This window comes from Lotus japonicus, chromosome 1 (assembly GCF_012489685.1).
Source record: "Lotus japonicus ecotype B-129 chromosome 1, LjGifu_v1.2".
NCBI classification, from domain to species: Eukaryota; Viridiplantae; Streptophyta; class Magnoliopsida; order Fabales; family Fabaceae; genus Lotus; species Lotus japonicus.
The window spans coordinates 37,539,292-37,558,386 of record NC_080041.1 but is presented as its reverse complement, the minus strand read 5'-3'; the positions used below and the strand labels follow the sequence as shown (position 1 = coordinate 37,558,386).

The window sequence follows — 19,095 nt, the reverse complement described above, 5'->3', positions numbered from 1 at the left end:
GTAGCGTTTTCTAGCCTTACTTGAAATTGCACCCCCGCCAAATCCTCCAGCAATAGATGAGCATTCCCCAACAGGATCGCCCAACTCTTCAACTATCTCTTTACCTTTGCCTTTGTCCCCCTGAGTGATCTTAGCTACCTCCGGCGTTGCTGTGTCTTTAACAAAGTTTGCCAAATGGCCAGCTTTAATCAAACGATCAATTTCCCGCCTTAAATTCCAACAATTATCTGTCGTATGCCCCAACGCCTTGTGGTACTCGCACCACCTATTGGTGTCCACGTTAGCTGGCGGCCGCCGTGGTGGTGGAGGATACTGCACAACGTTGGTCTGCCCAACTGCCCTTAAAATGGTACTTAAGGGTGCATTCAACTTAGTAAGTGGGACTGGCGTTGGCGAAGCACCAGGCTGACCAGCTGTGGCAGCAGTGGGACCTTGTGAATTTCTGTGCCATGTATTTTGAAAACCAGGTTTAGAGTTTTGGTATGGTCCCGGTCTTGGTACACGGGGGGTTTGCGCTACCCTGGTTTCCTTCCCCGCCTTGGATTTTTCCTGTGAAACACCGCCAATCTGAGACTGTTTGCGTCCTTCCTCTCTTTCTTGTTTCTTCTGATCATCTTGCTCGATTAATATGAACTCTTGAACACGAGCGCGAAGATCCATCATATCCTTTGCCGGTCGCCTTGTTAAGTCTCTATTCAAATCTCCCGCCCGAAGGCCATTTTTGAATGACGCCAAACAGACATCTGGATTTTCATCCTCCAACTGCACCGCCATCTTGCTGAAGCGTGCCATGTAGGTTTTTAATTTCTCACCTGGTTGCTGATGTATGCTGATAAGATCAAACATTGTTGCCTTTGTGGTTTTATTGGCGGAGAATTGAGTCAGAAATTTCGTGGACAGATCAGTGAAATTATCAATGGAGAAGGGCGGTTGTCGAATGAACCACTGCATCGCCATGCCTTTGAACGTGGAGGGCAATAATCGACATTTTACCGCATCCGTTGCCCCGCCGATCACCATTTTGGTATTGAAATATCTAAGGTGCTCCATAGGATCAGATTCGCCCGAGAAGGCGTCTAATGTCATGGTTTGCAGGTGCTTTGGAATGTCCACCCTAGTTATGGCTGGAACAAAAGGTTGAAATTCAACTACATCCTCCGCCTCCAGACGTTGTTCTTGCTTAAAATCCTGCCGCTGAGTAAGATACTCAACTTGGGCTTGCAACTGCTCGTTTTGGGACTGCACCTTCTGCAAGGTATCTAACATTTGTTGCAAAGCCGCAGGCGTGATACCTGTCACTGCCTCTTGCGCTCTCCGTGGAGCAGTGGTTTCAAGATCTTCCAAGTTTACATATTCAGGCGGCGTTGAACGCCGCCGAACACCTGGATCTGATTTAGCGATCAGATCTGAAGGTCTTCCCGGAGCTGCATGCACCAATGACGCTGGCGACGGCGCCACTGAGTGGACCCCCTCCGAGGAAGCTTCCTGCTCTTGCTCGTCCAGTACGGGACGGTTGTTGTTTCGTCCGCCGCCACGACCGCCGTGTCGACCACCACCGCGCCGGCGATGATCGCGTCGACCCCCGCCGCATGAACGAGTCTCCATGGCTCGCAATTCCTCCTTTTGTCACCGGAAGAGCTAAGTCAGAGCCACAGACGGCGCCAATGTTCTGTACTAGGGCAAGCTTACGTAAAAGAGTGACAGAAAGTAAACCCTAGCAGAGCACTAAAATAGCAAAACTACCATAAAAGGAATATTCTCATTAATGCTGAAAAAGTTGGTTTCGTACAAGTGGATGACCTCCCCTTTTATAGAGGGGGTGGTCATGATATGGACCTTTCCTATATTTGGGCCTGACAATCAGGGCCCAAATCCCTGTACATATAAGACAAATCCAAAGGAATCTTCCAGCTGGCTTGTGGGTCCATCATCTAAGGGGGGCAATGAAGCTCGTTGTGTCGCACTTCCCGCCATGGCTATCTTCAATCATTTATTGTTCATTTTGGGCGGGACATAATCTTCTTTATGTCCCGCCCAGTCCAGGTATTTATAGGTTATTACTATCATGTTAGAAGTTACACAGCTTAGGTCTTGCAAGCAAATGTTACAAATTAGTGAAGACATGTAATTTACTAATTCTGGCCTGAATTATGTTGAATGCAGAGAAGTTGAACCTGGATCTTACCCTTTTTTCTCCCATCACATGGATTATTTCTTTCTAATAGATGGAACTTTGTCATGGATAGTTTTGCAGCATTTTCCAAGTAAAGATCACACCCATAGATTAATTTCAAACAAATTGTCCCTTCTGATTCAATACCTTGTTTAGTGAATAGGGCTCATGCAAAGTAGTAATTTTTTGAACACTCACTCAAACACTCTTAATGCAATTGATTGATTTTTTGAGAAGTTAACAAATGTTTTAAAGCGAGAGAAAGGTGCATGAATACAAATATACCAGTAAGAGAAATTTCATTAAAAATTAAATAATGAAAAATTACATCATAACACCGGACACTTTTTGCATCCGTGATTGTTTCTTTTCCATCTCCTACTATTTCCCTCCCTAATCTCAGATCCCATCCCAATGTGGAGAACTATCATAAATTAAGGAATAAGAAATTTCACTGTTCGAAAAGCACTTAAGAAAAATAAACGGGGCATTAACTCAAACCAAATCACCTTCCAAAACACTACTTTACAATGAAGGTTGCTTTTCCACTCTTGTCAAATATACAAAAAAAGTCCAAATCTCAACATCTTTAGCAAAAGAATGCTTGAGATTCACTCCATAAAAGAAGGCCTAGGATGCTCAAGCTCTTCTCATGTCTTGCCTTCGTCCATCTCCAAAAACCTCTTCTATCATGTTGCATGTAGGTAAAAAGTCCATCTTATTTTTAGAGCAAGATACAAAACCAGAATCCCACACTTCTGCATCACAATGCTCCAAAACACATCCTTGGCTATAACCATTGCTTACCCCATTATAGTTACCACACCAATGATCACCATTCTCAGTATTTCCCTTGGTCTCCTCTTGTACAGCAACTCCGGTTTCAGATGATGTGCAGGAATCATCTTTAACTTTTTCATCACAAGGATCCTGCCACACAAATTGATCCTGAGGTTGAATCAAAGGAGGGGAGCCACTAGAGTGATGTGTTTCTGCAGAACCAAATTCGGAATCATCATTAATGCTGCTCCCCTTGGCAAAATCTGCAGTTCTATTATCACCGCAAGTTTCATCGGCAGCATATTCATCATAATCTTGCAGATCATTATCATGGCAGTTAGTAAAAGTAGGATCATGACAGACAGGGGATTCGGCAGCAGAGTCCTCATCTTCCTCTCTAGTTGCAATATCATTGCCATCACTACCTTGCCATTCATCATTATCACTGTCAATGCTCAATACATCGTTCCTGTTCTGTTCTGCCCGCCTTCGGAGCATGAAGACATTAAAGTAGTAACTCACAATCTCCTTTTTCGTAAGAGAAGGGAAAACAATGGAAAGATAGTTCCAGAAATTCCTATCGAGGGATGGTGGATTATTGAAAACAACCTCATGAAATAGTTGTTCATCCACCGCACTCCATTGTGCTGCCACTTGTTCTCCCATGTCAGCAAACCCCAACTCAATGAATTTCTCAAGCCCAAAGGTTTTGATAAGTTTTTCTCTTTCTTCCGCTATATGCTGTCTGACACATCTCATGGATCCCCTGTCATAACATCTACAGTCAGTTCTGCCCTTTCCAACTTCATCATCATCATTAGAAGACAATTCCATCTGAGGCATAGGTAAAATGCAGGTCCCCATCAATTTTTTCTCAGTTTCATCGCCATCACCAGTAGTTATGTCTGAGTCCGAAACACCATTTGAGGCATTTGAAGTATTAATGGGCCCGGAAAAATCCCATGCAGGAATATCAGCTTGATAATTATCTCCAACACATGCAAGCTTGCGAGGAGACTGTTGAAGGAGTGTGGAATAGATGTCCTCATATCGAGTTACTGTCCTTTGAGGTCTTTCTGGACTAAAATACTCCGGAAAAAGAGAAAGATGGAAAGGTGGCTCCAATCTGTGATCTTCTGCGGTGATGGTACTGGTGGTCCAAGAAGAAGCAGGAATACCTACTAAAGGAAAGCTTGTTTCTGAGTCCCCAGTTCCTCTAGGAAGCTTCTCATTGCCTTCAGTACTATCTTGTGTAAATCCACCCTCTACAAATTACATTGTGGACTAGATCAAAACAAGTGCTATTTATAAAAATAAGGAAATCATAAAAATATAAAAAAGAACATTAAATAGTTATCCAATTTCCCCATCTCCAAGTGCGTACAACACTACAATATGATGTCAGAAGAGAGTAGCATTTATGTTCATGCAGTAATAAAAGATGTATAATACCAAAACATTTATGTCAAGTTGTCAACCATTGAATAAGAGAATATATTGATAACTAATGAAGCAACTCTCTGATTGTGTTAGATAAATATAGTAGAATCAACTATAGAAGATAAGAAGATTAATAGGACATGTTATATGTGGCTGAGGCCATACATACAGTTAAAACTGGTTGACTAATAAACCAGAGCTAAACCAAGAAATTGAATTAAAGGTTCAATTCATCACAAGCTTGAAACTCCTCAAAAGGCATATATTTAATCTCACACTACAAAGTTGATTATGAACCTTAAAGGGGTCATCAACTAAACTCCCACCTGAAGTTTTAGGCATATGGGTATGGCGATCATCAACAGGAAAAACAGAATCAGATATTGGAACGAGCTCATTGTAGGGTCCTCCATGTTTCGGGTGTTTGAAGGACACCTCAAGTATTTCCCCATCATCAAAAGGACGCTTCTGCACCATGATTACCTGCAAGACAGGATTCAATAGAGTAAACAACATGTTGCGTCACACTAAAAGCATCAAAGAAATTATTTAGTATTCATCATGCATCCAAACTACCAAGAAGAAGTGGTGCATGTAATGCAAAACATTTGTCAGCTACCCACTGAAACTATTGTTACAATATTTGAGAAAGAAGAAAAATAAAACTATTTCTGAACCTTCAGTATATATCTCACATTAATAACACATTCCAGATATTTATGCAGCAAATATTCAAAGTTCAATAATAAAAGTATCTTCTATTAAAAACCACTGTAACTCTGACATAAATATTAATATTAATATCAGTAACATAAAGTTTAAGTGGGCCCAGTCACTGAGGCAACATTTATTTGCATAAACAGAACACAGAGAGTACCCTTTTGGTGGATATTAAAGAGAGCAATCACTCCATTTAGGACAAATTATAAAATTGACATCAGTTACAATGAAAAGGCAAATGCACAATAACCAGAAAATTATACACAAATTACCATTAAGTAAATTGCAAGAAATTTGCAGAGCATGTGTAAACACAATAAATGTCACCAATTATATTAAAATGTGAAAAGTAATTAATTAATAGCAATGAGATATTTATTATAATACCTCAAACAAGTCACCGTCAAATTACACTGCGAACTGCTGAATCGGGCAATAATAACTCTAATTGGATGTAATCAAACCGGATAATCGTAATTACTCAAAGGAATTGAACTTCCCCCCAAGAAATTCAATGATTTGACAAAAAGCCCCAATTTCAGGAAACCCTAACCCTAGATCTATCCAAATCGAACGAGAACAAGGAAATCACGCCCAATCGACGGTCAATTTGCACTGAATTGGATTAATCGGTGCGAGATCTATCAACCCAGACCAGTTTTTGAAGGACCTTGAAATAAATTTACACAAAATCAAAGTAACAGGATGAGATCAACGATACCCAGAACCCAAATCAAAGAAAAGAAACAATCTTCTGTTTCTTTTTCTCAGATCTGTAACGAGAAAAACAGATCGAGAATATTCAACGACGCAAACCCTAGAAACAGAAACCGTGCACCGATTGGATCAAAATTGGGGTCGATAGGTAGAGAAAATCAAGAGCAGAACGAAGGTAAAATCAATTGGAGAAGAGGGGAGAAAATTGAAGGTGAAATCGAGGGAGAAAAGAAAGAGGAATCGAGACCGAAGACGAAAAGGGGGCTAGGGTTAGTTGTGGTTTTTTTTTTTTGGTGGTGGTTGGTGCGAGAAAAGGAATAAAAGAATGAAACGACAGCGTATACCATGTGTTGAAAAATAGGAAATTGAAATTCCCCTCGTGTTTGTGTTTGTGTGTGAGATGAATGAGGGGAGGCATGGGATGTGAGTGCGGTATATATGGGACAGCGTGGGAACGAGCTTGAGGCTAGATTCTGAATCATGATTGTCATTTGTCCTGACACGTGGCAATCAATGAGAGGATCATTTTTTATTATTTATTTTTCTCTTTTATGAGTTTTGAGGTGGGGAATCTGGGGACATTAAATAAGGTTAATTTTTTTTTATTGTTATTAATGTTTAGATTCACTTTATTTAACTTGGGTACTTATGTTAAAAAAAAAAAACAACTTGGGTACTTAGGTTTGCAAAATTTGGCAATAGATATGGGTTGGGGTAAACTTCATTTTATGTGACTTGGAAAGAGGGAATGACAAAAATCAAATTAGCTCTAAACAATAGAACTCATTTTCAATGTATAATATGGATTTCGAGATCATTCATAATTTTTTGAAAGTGTGTTATTAGTTGTCGAGATTTGAAGGTGTAATAACGTTAGTCTTTGTTTCGATGTGTCTCTTGATGCGCCCTAATGGAACCAAGACATTCTCTCCTTTAGGTTACCGGACCTACGCGGCACTAGGCTATGGCTATCTTGCCTAACCTATGATATTACGAGCTGAGACATACATTGTTATCGCTGATTTCTAAGTACATCCCCGAGACATAGGTGCCGCCGCCGACCTACATGGTCACTCTAGAGACATAACTATTTCTTTTTGCTTATGGCCTTATGCTTGAGACTCGAGATGAAAGTTGAGGCACAATATTTGATCATTCAAACGACCTAGCTTCGCGACCAAGACTCCATGGATGAGATGAGATTGGTCTGAAACAACCCATCGACTTGATCAGGCAGAAGTAGCAACGATCGAAGCGACCCGAGATAAACAACCTCACTCGCGGCAGGACACTCCTTTGATTGATGCATAACGTTAGAGCCTGACTAAGAAATTCATGAATCAACACTTATCCAAAACTTAGGCAAAAACCTTGAGAAGATCAGGTGAGAATGTGCCCAAATGCGTTTCCCGCCCAAATCACCAAGAGCTAATTCTTCATATCAAATTAAAAGGAACTTGGCTAGGAGATAACTAATTATTCTCTTCCCCAAAGTAGAAAATCTCATGAAAGTGAGCTAGCCCATTCTTCATATCAAATTAAAAGGAATTGGCTAGGAGATAACTAATTCTTCTCTTCCCCAAAGTAGAAAATCTCATGAAAGTGTAAACTGACCTTTAGAAATTAATATTTTGGCATGCACAACTTAGCACAAGGGAATCATCGTGAACATATTTTGCCTATCCTGTCTTTTATTAATTTTTCATTTCTCACAATAAAAAAGAGTCTTCATTTGATACATTCTCATAGACACACACTGTCTTCATTATAAGTGTTTGAGAGCTATAATTACCTTCATGTAAAGTACAATGATTAAGCATAAAAAAACCGATGCAATTAGTATAAATCACACTTTAGATAGTAATCCATGACTAACCCAAAATTGATGCATTGGATTTGATATGACAATTTTTAGTCCCTATTATTTAATTTCCATCGAAGCTTATATTAGTCATTGTCTTGAACAATATTTAACCCCAAAGAAGTACACTTCTTTTGTTGAAGCCTATTTGTAGACAACCAAGGTACCTATTTAGGCTTTCAAAAAAAAAAGGTACCTATTTAGGAGAACAACACAAAGGATTCTTCGCATGTTATCTCAATTGACATGATAAAAGGGCAAAGAATGCAGTGCCTTCCATATAACATAAAGTTGTCTTAATTTACAGCTGTGTAGATACATGACCCCTTATATTTTCAACACAATGGCTCCAAAACTCGTATATGAAATATTTAGAAGAGTGCTGGATAATAGCTCCATCTACAAGCCAGCATATTTTCAGGCAAACTTGGGCAGGGGTAAAACAGTAGGAATCATATACAATGTGACACTGGCATCTCCATACACTAATTTCAGATGCGAAATAAAGGGCATGGATAAAACCGTATTCCATGATATATCTCCAATGCTCATCCAACTATATAACTGAAAAATCCACATTGCGAGTGGTCTCAACAAGCCTGAGACAACTTCATAGATCGACGCCCTCATCAAGACCTTTGGAACTGATCATCACATTTGAATCAATCTGTTTGTCAAACTTCTTTCTCCTCCTCCCTTCAAACTCTTGAAACCCATCCATCTACATCATTAATTTAAAGATCAAATGTATTGAAAATTGAACATTTGTATTGGTTTAGCAAAAAAATAGAGAGATCAAAACAACAAATAACAAAAGCTTTATTCCACAAGGTAAGGTCGGCTATATGGATCTCTTGATCCATATTAACGATATGACCCGCTTTACGTTGGTTGTCACGAGCGTAAAATCTTCCTCCTTTACTTGAGGTTAGGACTGACCATGAAAAAAATAAAGGGAACAACATCATACCTGTTGAAATTGATCCATTGATATAGGATTTCCATGCAGTGATATGTTCTGAAGAGTTTTGCAGTCCTTCAATAGATTCGGAGGAATCTACGCAGAAGGAAACCGAAGGATAATTAAGACATTTGAACTCTAAGGAAATTGGTTTAGAATATAAACTACCATGATTGGAATTACTAGAGGCAAACAACAGAGATTTAAATGCTATGAATAGATTTATGAATAAAGGGTAAAAAAAGGATAAGAGAATAATCAACAGGTACTGCAAAAATAGTATATCAATATGACTTATTGCCTACAAGATTAACAACTTGAGACACCAGTGTCCAAACACATCAACATAAATTCTAGCCGTGATGTAAGATGCCATTCAAAGTCAATACCAAAATTTAAGATGTACTGTTAAAATAAAGGTATTGCCACAATTCTAAATAACGATTCAGCAATACCTGCACCACTCAATCACCTCTTACAAAGGCATGTATCAAATAACTGCCCACACCTGTGAGTAAAAATGACTCCATATATTCAAGCCTATTAGAGTATAGGTGCTCGAAGAGTACATAGTCTCTAACTCTACTGCTGATTGTATGTAATCCTAGCCTAGACTAGACAGTTATTAGTTTCTTCTGTTATTAATTAGTTAGTTTTCTGTTTCTGGTTAGTTAGACTGGTCAGAAGAAGTTAGCCAGGCAGTTATAAAACTGCCTCATTGTGAAACACCATATAGTCTCTCCTTCCCGTGTATCTGATAAAAAATCAATACATAGAAACATTTTCCCCTCAAACTCTTTCAGCTTCTAATATGGTATTAAAAGCCTCATCCTCGCGGAAACATTTCTCCACACAAACACCATGAATTCTAGCAAAGCCCAACCCGTACAAGTGTCTTGAATAATGGCGACACCTCTTCTGTCTGGTCCAGCAAATGCACCTGTTACTTTCTCCCATTTTATTTTAGATAGGCTTGATGATAAGAACTCCCTCCGCAGAAACAACATTGATATGATTCTAGAGGGTCTTCCTTCTAAGTATGAATCTTTAGTCAATTTAATCTCAATGATTCCAAAATTTCAGCCACTAACTACAGATGAAATTGAAGGCTTGCTTCATCCTCAGGAAGTTCGGGTTGAAAATAACAAGAAATCAATCAAACTGCCTATAAAGCTAACTCAAGTGTCAAACACAGAACACTACTTCTGATTCAGTTCATTTAGTGATGGCAGATCTTTCACCTCTAGAGGTAGAGGCAGAGGAGGAAGAGGCAGAACTGAACGTTTTAATGTCCAGTGTCAGGTCTTCCTGAAGTTTTGTACAAAATGCCTCCATCTGTTATCACAGATTTGACCAAAATTACTTTGCTCAACCAAGTTCTACTCATCAACAGTATAATTTTCATCTTCAACCAAGTTTTTAAGGAAATCCCAATCAGTGGATACAACAACAGAGGCCTTCTCAAACACAACCTAGAGCTCCTGCTCCTTCACACGATATTAAGCCTACAAAGCTGTTCCAGTAAACGCCCCCCCCCCCCTGCTCAGCAACCTCCACAAGCCATGGTTGCAAACTCCAGCAATGGTCAGACTGCCAATTGGTACCCCAGACTCGGGTGCAACACATCATGTAACACTTAACATCCAAAATATTGACCAAGTTGAGCCTTTTGAAGGACCAAAATTAGATTTATATTTCATCAATTTCTCTTGTCATGTAGAATCCTCTTCACAATTCTCACATTACTAAAAATCTTCTTAATGTTAGTCAATCTGCTAGAGACAACAAAGTGTATTTTGAGTTTCACCCTTCATTGTGTGTTGTAACGGCAGACAAATCTAATGTTGCTCTTCCATATGGAATGCCTCTACAACTTTCCAAATTTCCTACAGCAATCTTCTATTGCACCAACCTTTGATGCATCATTGAATTCTATAAATACGCTGTTCATACTAAGTTTGTTAAAAGTTAAAACACACGCCTCCTTTACGATTTGGCATTCTAGACTATGACATCCCAATAATGGTACACTTCACATAGTATTGCAATCTTCTAATATACCCACTCCAAAAAAAAGCATCATGGTTTTTTGTTTGTTGTCTTGTTAAATCACTCTACATATAACCATCCTCTAGAGTTGGTGTATAGCGAGTGATCTTTGGGTTCCAACACCCTTTACCTCTGCCAATGGATTTACTTACTATCTTTTCTTTGTGGATGCCTTCTCAAGGTACACTTGGTTGTATCTTCTCAAGTCCAAATCTGACAATTTTACTATCTTTCAGCAGTTCAAGTACATGGTAGAGTTACAGTTTAATGAAAAACTCAAAGCACTTCAAACTGATTAGGTAGGGGGGTTTAGACCTCTCTCCAAATTTCTTGATAATAAAGGTGTATTGCATAGGTTAATATGTCCTCATACAAACCACCGAAATGCTGGTGCTTGAGCTTAAACACAGACATGTTGCTGAGCTTGGTTTAAACCTGTTAGTCCAAACCTCCCCTCCCATACAAATTTTGGGATTATTCTTTCTAAACAGGTGTAATCTCATTAACCGTCTATCTAGTTGTGCTATTAATCTTGCTATTCCATTTGTTAAACTGTATAATCAGCAGCAACCTAACAACAATTCTCTTCGTGCGTTTGGCTGTTCTTGCTTCCTTCTCCTTCTCCTTCGCCCTCATAACTCTCACAAACTACGATTCAGGTTTCAAGAATGTTTTTCTTGGCTACTCAACATCACACAAGGGATACAAATGTCTTTCACCCAAGAGTAAGCTCATAACCTCCAGTGATGTTATCTTTAATTAGTTACATGACGACGGCAAAGAGCTTCTGGCAAGAGAATCCGCTACCACATACAAACATGCTGAAACAGAGTTGTTTTTGTGAATGGAGTCTCAAAGGCAACAATGTCCATACACCTCTCTTTTTCCTACTTCTCATCTTCCGAGTCAGTACCTAACATTATCCACTTTTTCTTGTTACAGGACTTCTACTTCTCTTGTCCATCACTTCATTACTCAGCACAATTCAGTCTTTTCTCTCAAGAAACTGGGTCCCTTGGATTATTTTCTTGGTATTGAATTAAAATATCTCTCTGGTTGTTCCCTTCTCTTGACCCAAAGCAAGTACATCGAGGGCCTTCTTGCCAAAGTCGATGTGGTAAGCTGCAAAGCTATTTCTTCACCAATGGTTAGCACCTCAAAGCTTTCCAAAGATGCATGAGATATTTTCTCAGATCCCTCTCTGAACAGATCTGTGGTTGGAGCCCAACAATATATTTCAATTACTAGCCCCGAGCTCAGTTACTCCATTAATATGGTCTTCTAGTTCATCTCCAGAAAAAGGATCCTTTACTCTCTACAAGGAACTTCTTCAACTAGTCTCCTCCTGATACCTGCTGTTCCTTTTTCCCCTTCTCCCTTCCAGGTTATTGTGATGCCGATTGGGCATCGATCTTCATGATCGGCGTTCAACCTGTGGTGGTTGTCTCCTTGGCCCAATTGATATCTTGGTTGTCCGAGAAGCAGCAGGTTGAAACTCACAGTAGTACAGAAGCTGAATATCGAAGTTTGGCCCAATGATATTTTATGGTTACAGAGCCTGTGCATAATGAGTTGAAGATTTTCATAATTGTGCCCTCTGTTTTGTGAGACAACATGAACACCGTTCTCTAGCTCACAACCTTGTTTTACACACCAGAATCAAGTACATGGAGTGACCTTTTCTTTGTTAGAGAAAAGGTCTTGCCAAGCACCTTTGGGTTCAACATGTTCCAGCTTAGCTCCAAGATGTTGATGCTCTCACAAAGCTTCTATCAATCACCCACTTCACTGATCTTTGAGCGAAGTTCAATGTGTGTGACACTTCCTCTTGTCACCCCACTTGAGTTTGAGGGGGAAATATTAGAGAATAGTGCTCAAAGAGTACGTAGTAGCTAACTCTACTGCTGTTTGTATGAAATCTTAGCCTCGGCTAGATAGTGTTAGAAATCCTAAGTTAGAACCACACACCACAAAACCTTAGGCTTAAGGCAATGGGTGTGTGTGTTCTTTATTATATATACACTTGTGCACTAGCTAATCTAGGTAATGTGGGACTTCTTTGAGTCACCACTTGTTATCTCTATTACTCCCCCCTCAAGTGGGACTCCATTTTTTCTTTTTCTTGCTTTTTTTTTTGCCTTTGCCTTGTACTCCAGCGGGAACATCAGTGGTCGTCGGACTTGTGTTCCTTCGTCTGAGTCTGCCTTTCGACTTTCTTTGTCTGGGCTAGTACTCCAGCGGGAACATCAGAGTTCCTTGGACTTGTGCTCCTTCGTCTGAGTCTGAGGCCTTGGCTTGCTTTGTCTTGGGCTTGAGCTCAGTGGAACGTCATTAGGTGTTAGACTTTTGTTCATGAGTCTTCAGAGGCCTTGTACTGTATATCATCTTTCTTTTTTTTTTTTCTTTTTTTTTTTCAATTTTTTATTTTTGGAAGCGGAAGTGATGGCTTGGATCAGACTAGTTCTGAATGTTAGAAATCCTAAGTTAGAACCACACACCACAAAACCTTAGGCTTAAGGCAATGGGTGTGTGTGTTCTTTATTATATATACACTTGTGCACTAGGCAATGTGGGACTTCTTTGAGTGACCACTTGTTATCTCTATTAGATAGTTATTAGCTTCTTCCTTCACTAATTAGTTAGTTTTCTGCTCTGATTAGTTAGACTGGTCAGAAGTCAGTTAGGCAGTTACAAAACTGCCTCATTATAAACAACCATATAATACATAGAAACATTTTCCTGTCAAACTCTCTGAACTTGTAATAAAGCCATGTAGTCTTCTAGAATGAATAGAGAACAAAGAAATTACTTTTAGAACAAAAAGAGAATTCAACAAGCAATCATAAAAATAATGAACTGAATTAAAGAGAACAAGAAAACAATCAATTAACATTCAATCAAGTCCAGCATTACATTGATAATGTTTTAAACCCACAAATCCTACCTGCTTCACTTTATTGTTATCTAAGGAAAGTGACTTCAAGTGGGAGAGATTGCACACAGAAGAGGGAAGATCTTCAATAAGATTATCTGAAATGTACCAAAAAGCTTGAAATTAGCTTCAATCAAACACAGCATAAAGCTAAATAGCAAGAAAGACCCTGCAAATTGTCCTGAATATCCAGATTAGATTATCCTAGAAATAGCCGATAAGAAGAGAATTCGTCTTATGGCATGGATATCACCATAGTCATTCGTCAACCCGAGATATTGTCAGTATGCTTCAATTATGACTTTTGGTTAAATTAAACTAGACCAAGTAACTGCAAAGCCCAAGGCAATCTAAACATCTTAGCTTAAGTTTAGAGATAGAACGCAGAGCAGAAAATTTATCTTAAACTGAAAGAAAACTTGCAAAGAAATCTAATCTTTAACGTTTATCTACCATCACGCTAAAACTTCCACTGAAAAGTAATAAAGATAGCACAAAGGCAGATCATCCTCAGCAGACTAACAATTAACCAAATCCAGTTAAATAAAGAACATATCATGGGCGGGGGGGGGGAAGGGGTGGTGCAGGACACAGATACATGCTCATGTAATGCATACATGAAGATATCGTAGCATACCATCAGCTTGTAGTTCTTCCAAAGAGAAGCAACTCCCAACGGATTCTGGAAGAGACTTTAACTTGTTATTTGACACGTTTAAAATCAACAACTGCATTTTCAAGATGTATATCAAACTTTAAAAGTTAGAAAATTTTCATAACAAAATTTCCCAAAATATACAATAAAATACTATAAGGACATGTTCAGTTCATTATTATGAGTGGTTATGAACCAATCCTTGTGCAAATCCAACTCATAGGCCTCTCCAGCATGAACTCATTGTTTACATAACATTTAACATAACAAAATATAAATGATAATAATAATAATAATGATGAAAATAAAATACTTCCCAAGTCCTAAGAGGGCGTATTTAAACACTCTTCCGCCAATGTCAACAGGAAACATATATTCTCTAAGAAACATGGATATTCTGATGGAAATAGGTAACAACTCAGACAACATGACAAAATTTTGAGTTTCTCATTGTATTAAGTTACGAGTCGTGTCTTATTATAATGACATATCTTTGCCTAAAATGATAATAGCAAACTCTTTGAAACCAAATCATGCCGCTACGATACTCGTATATACATATAAATGCACTATGGATGCGATCGTGTAAAGTCCAGATAACAGTAGCTGTAGAAAGTCATATGATATTCAAGGTTCCACTATGTATACTTACATTTCTCAAACTGCCAATAGTTTCTGGCAAGGATGTCAACAAATTCCCTGAGATCGATAAGCGTTCAAGCCTTACTAACTGGCCCACTAGAAAAACAATACACTATAAGTTATTACATAGAAAGAAAAAAAATCCACATAATATAAGCGAATAGGATGATAATCTTATTGGATTCAAGAATAGAATTACATTCATCTGGCAAGGACGTAATTCGATTTCCATCAAGGTTCACGAGTTTTAGAGATTGGAGTTTCCCCAAATTCACTGGCAGTCTCTCAATGAGGTTGTCTGCTAATACCTGTCATGTTCGTGCAACTTCGATGAAATATTACTTGTAATCAAATCTTGAATGCTTTATAGCACTTACAGAAGTTTTAAAACAACCATTACCAGGGCAAAAATAAATGAAAGGCCGTAGTATTCATAGTCATAACACGTGCCAAAATGTAAGATTCAAAACAGAAAAAAAAACCTCCAAATTTAATGATTCTACAAGATCAATGAGTAACCAAACTTATAAAAGAAAAGAAACAATATCAGAGGGTTTGAGGTGATTACGAAGCCAAAGTTCCGATAAACCTAAGCTTCAAAACTACTTATTACATTTCTAGTAGATAAATCTGACAAGTGACGTGAAAGAGACATGTACAGCAACTTGGATAAGATCGTATGAACTACCAAGTAAGCAGACAATTACAATGTCTAATTGTATGTTGGTTTGTAAGGGTAAGCACAAAACTCTTCCATTCTTTTGCTTCAGTGGCAATTCTATTCTGACGTTTGAACGAAGCTTTCTAGGAACAGCTTGTGAATTAACAGAATATAAGATGGTAATTTCACTAATGACATAAGAACCGGACATGAAATAATACATAGATCTGAAAACAAAGCATAGCGTATCATTTGTTGGTGCCTTGCTGAAAAGGAAACTAAGCAACAACTATTACAGTACTAAAGTAACTAAACCACACAAATTTAAGGAAACAAACTCAAGTCAACAATAATTGGCTGGAATCCTGATCACAAAAGAGGGCTATTAAATTCAGGTCAAGATCAATAGCATCTTATTTAATTTACTGCCCCTTAATAACTCAACAGGATTATATAAAATACCTAATGCTTTCAGTCACAAAAGGTTTTAAGTAAATGTTAACAAAAGTTATCATGCTGTGCCCATAGAGTAAAATATTTGGCTCTTACCAGGCGCTGCACATTAACTAATTTGCTAATTTCCAGGGGAATGTCAACTGCAGAAAAGAAAATGAATTATTAACAATAAAACCAACAGCACCAACTACAATAATGATATCTCTTTGAGGTTAAAATTATCATATCTACTTCAGAGAAAAGGCTTCTTAACCGCAAACTAATGAAAAGAAAATAAACGAGAGAAAGAAAAATAGCTCACCTATTCGATTATGTGTTAAGTCAAGGGTGCGTACTGATCTGTCTAAATCAAGAATTTCATCTGGAAATGTCTACATTAGAAGGAGAGGAAAAGGCTCAAAGGTTAGTAAGCATGTTACAGAAAGGCATAATGAGCATTCACACAAATACAAATACAATTACAAATGAACAGAGAAGCAGAGCAGAAAACAACATCAAATTCCAAATATTTTGCACATGAGTCTTGCCAGCATAAACATTACACTACTTTTACGAAAATTAAATTAGACCCACAACACAAACTATTCCCAAATAGTTAATTTTGTAAGTAAAACAAATCATCATAAGCTTTTCTCCGCTGCCACTAGAATACCCGTTCGGGAGAGCTTCTGAACAGCTTATTTGAGCTTATGCTATAAAATAAGCTCTTTTGCACGTTTGGCAGAGCTTATCGAAATAGTTTATAAGCCCTGCATAAGCTCTTTTTAGCTTATTTCCGTAAGCTGATAGGTGCTTCTGTTAAAATACACCCAAATGCTTCTATTTTGTATAAGCTATTCTCAATGTGCACACCCTAAAGCAAAAAAAACTTATTGAATTTGGTCTCGTTTGGGAAAACAGCTTAATTAAGCGCTTGTGGCATAAGTGCTTATTATTTTAAAAAAATTATTGAAATAAATTGAAAATAAGCTATATATAAGCATAAGCTCTTTTTCATAATCTATCCTGAGTAGGCCATAAGTTGTTTGCATAAGCCCTCCCATACACTGGCACAAGAGCTTATGCTGTCAGATAAGGTCAAATAAGCTCTTCAAACAGGGCGCTTATGACATAAGCTCTTATACAATAAGCACTTAATTAAGCTGTTTTCCCAAACGGGGCCTAAGTGAATTGATTCTGAAGGCAAGCAGAATCAATTCTGGGGAGAAGTTGATACAAATTAACAAGCTATAACATTAATGGAACTTATAAAGGTTTAACACATGATATGATACACTCAAAATCCCAATCCCATGCCACATGCTGCATCATAATCAAGAAATAAGAAGGAAGAAAAAAATTGAATCGCGATGTAAACAAAAGAGAAAGGAGAGTTAGTTGTTTGCCTTCAATTTGGAATCGCGCAGAGCAACAATGCCGGTGGATCGCCACCGCGCGGTTCTACTGGCTTTGGTGTCAGCGTTTTTGCTGGCGAAACAACCCATTCCTGCGTTCCAATACCAAAATGGTTGATTGAAATCGCGAAATGGATTGAGGTTTTTGCAGAAGGAGGAGGAGTCACAGTGAGGAAGGAAAAGAAAACCGCGTTTTTCTTCGTTTTTGGTCGTAACCAACAACCACTCATGACGTAGTGCTCGCCTGTTCTGTTCGGTTGAGTTGTCGTCAATTAAGATAAAATATAATTTATTATTTCATTATATTTAAAACTATCAAGTTCTTATTTTCTAAATGATTAATGACTTAATGCAGTTTAAATGACCAATTTTTTTTTTGTTATATCGGAAAACTAACATAACAAATAAAAACTAAGAGATAGCTAAACAACCCCTCAAAATGAGGATCTCCAAGTCCGAAGGAGGGGTCTCCAGAAGACACATATCTATGTCAGGCGAAAATGCTCCCTTCCTAGCTAGTCAATCCGCTGGTTGATTACCATCCCTATTAATTGCACCAAGAGATATTTCCCACTCTTATTCCTCATCCCTTGAATTTCAGCAAGAATAGGAAAGCGTTACCATTACATTCAATTGTTTCATTTCAAATTACCTCAAAAGGTTACATGAGTTACATTATGAACTGAAATTAAAACTTACTTTCTGATGTGACAAGCAATCATTTGATGACACTGTAAGTTTTACTGCGACAATGTATGTGCATTAAATCATATTTTATTGTTATTACATTTCTTCTTGGGCTAACACGACCTCCTGCTCCTTTCGCAACTCACAAAGCCGCCGGTGTAAGTAAGCCGAATCAACTTGTTCAAGCTACTCAAGGACACGTCTTTTCTGATCTGCCACACAATGCTTCCGCCAGAAGATATTTCCAAAAACCTCTCTATTAAAGGTCAAAGAGTCATCCCTCACAAAAGCTAACGCTGCCACATAGCTTGAAGCTCCCTTGTCCCATGCTCCACTAACCACCGCTAGGTATTGAGGATGATCCATCGAAGCCGCTTCAAACCTAAATGGTTTGTTGACAATCGTGGCCGGTGGCGGACAACACCGAAGCAAAAGAGGACTATGATCTGAATGCAACCAGGGAAGCACTTCCGCCGATCCATCTGGAAACCCAACATTCCAAGCTACGTTAGCCAAAGCCTGGTCCAATCTACGATGAATAGGAGCCCTCCTTTGCGCATGACAATACCATGTGAAGGAAAGCCCAAACGAGCCAAAGGTCCAATAGCCCACACGATTCGCACCCCTCCACAAATGCTCGGGCCCGCGAGGTGGGGAAGATGCCTCCTCTCTGCTCAGTCTTGAACGCCATATCATTAAAGTCCCCTATTACTGCCCACAAACCTTGGTTAAGCTGCGCCACCTGCCTTAAATGCTCCCATAACTGAAGGCTTATCGTAGGAATTGGGCTTGCATAAACCCCAATGCATACCCAACTCGTCGAAGCAGAACGAAAATGAAGGCTCACCGCTTACCGGTGCATTGACACCTGCTCAACAGCTAACTGAAGACCAATTAACCCCATCGCCCATACTCCACCGGTCTGCCCCTAAGCCTCCTCAATTGCCAAAGGCATATACCCCAAACG

At 38.7% G+C, this 19,095-nt stretch overlaps 3 protein-coding genes across 3 annotated transcripts; all 3 read right to left on the bottom strand.

The window, feature by feature from the left end:
* Positions 1–2,455: 2,455 nt before the first annotated feature.
* On the bottom strand, positions 2,456–6,248 carry LOC130734612 (uncharacterized). Its single transcript, XM_057587100.1, has 3 exons — positions 5,501–6,248; positions 4,720–4,876; positions 2,456–4,218 (listed from the first exon to the last, which is right to left on the bottom strand). The coding sequence occupies exons 2-3, from the start codon at positions 4,868–4,870 to the stop codon at positions 2,813–2,815; spliced, it is 1,557 nt and encodes a 518-aa protein (XP_057443083.1). The 5' UTR covers positions 4,871–4,876; positions 5,501–6,248; the 3' UTR covers positions 2,456–2,812.
* Positions 6,249–7,932: 1,684 nt separating this feature from the next.
* LOC130734611 (plant intracellular Ras-group-related LRR protein 7) lies at positions 7,933–17,687 on the bottom strand. The gene is made up of 9 exons (XM_057587099.1): positions 17,433–17,687; positions 16,349–16,418; positions 16,141–16,187; positions 15,130–15,238; positions 14,941–15,026; positions 14,271–14,361; positions 13,646–13,731; positions 8,662–8,748; positions 7,933–8,412 (listed from the first exon to the last, which is right to left on the bottom strand). Exons 1-9 carry the CDS (start codon positions 17,529–17,531, stop codon positions 8,302–8,304), a joined length of 786 nt encoding a protein of 261 aa, XP_057443082.1. The 5' UTR covers positions 17,532–17,687; the 3' UTR covers positions 7,933–8,301.
* A 627-nt stretch (positions 17,688–18,314) lies between these two features.
* LOC130734793 (uncharacterized) lies at positions 18,315–18,824 on the bottom strand. Its single transcript, XM_057587205.1, has one exon. It carries the CDS (start codon positions 18,822–18,824, stop codon positions 18,315–18,317), a length of 510 nt encoding a protein of 169 aa, XP_057443188.1.
* Between the last annotated feature and the right edge of the window lie 271 nt (positions 18,825–19,095).

Bases quoted from the DNA above. Each gene is read 5' to 3' on its own strand.
- LOC130734612 (XM_057587100.1), bottom strand. From the start codon at position 4,870: ATGGTGCAGAAGCGTCCTTTTGATGATGGGGAAATACTTGAGGTGTCC. The intron at 4,219-4,719 runs GTGGGAGTTTAG...TGTAATTTGTAG, and splicing joins CCATATGCCTAAAACTTCAG to AGGGTGGATTTACACAAGAT.
- LOC130734611 (XM_057587099.1), bottom strand. From the start codon at position 17,531: ATGGGTTGTTTCGCCAGCAAAAACGCTGACACCAAAGCCAGTAGAACC. The intron at 16,188-16,348 runs GTGAGCTATTTT...TCTTTTCTGCAG, and splicing joins CTTAACACATAATCGAATAG to TTGACATTCCCCTGGAAATT. The intron at 14,362-14,940 runs GTAAGTATACAT...TTGAAAATGCAG, and splicing joins CTATTGGCAGTTTGAGAAAT to TTGTTGATTTTAAACGTGTC.
- LOC130734793 (XM_057587205.1), bottom strand. From the start codon at position 18,824: ATGATATGGCGTTCAAGACTGAGCAGAGAGGAGGCATCTTCCCCACCT.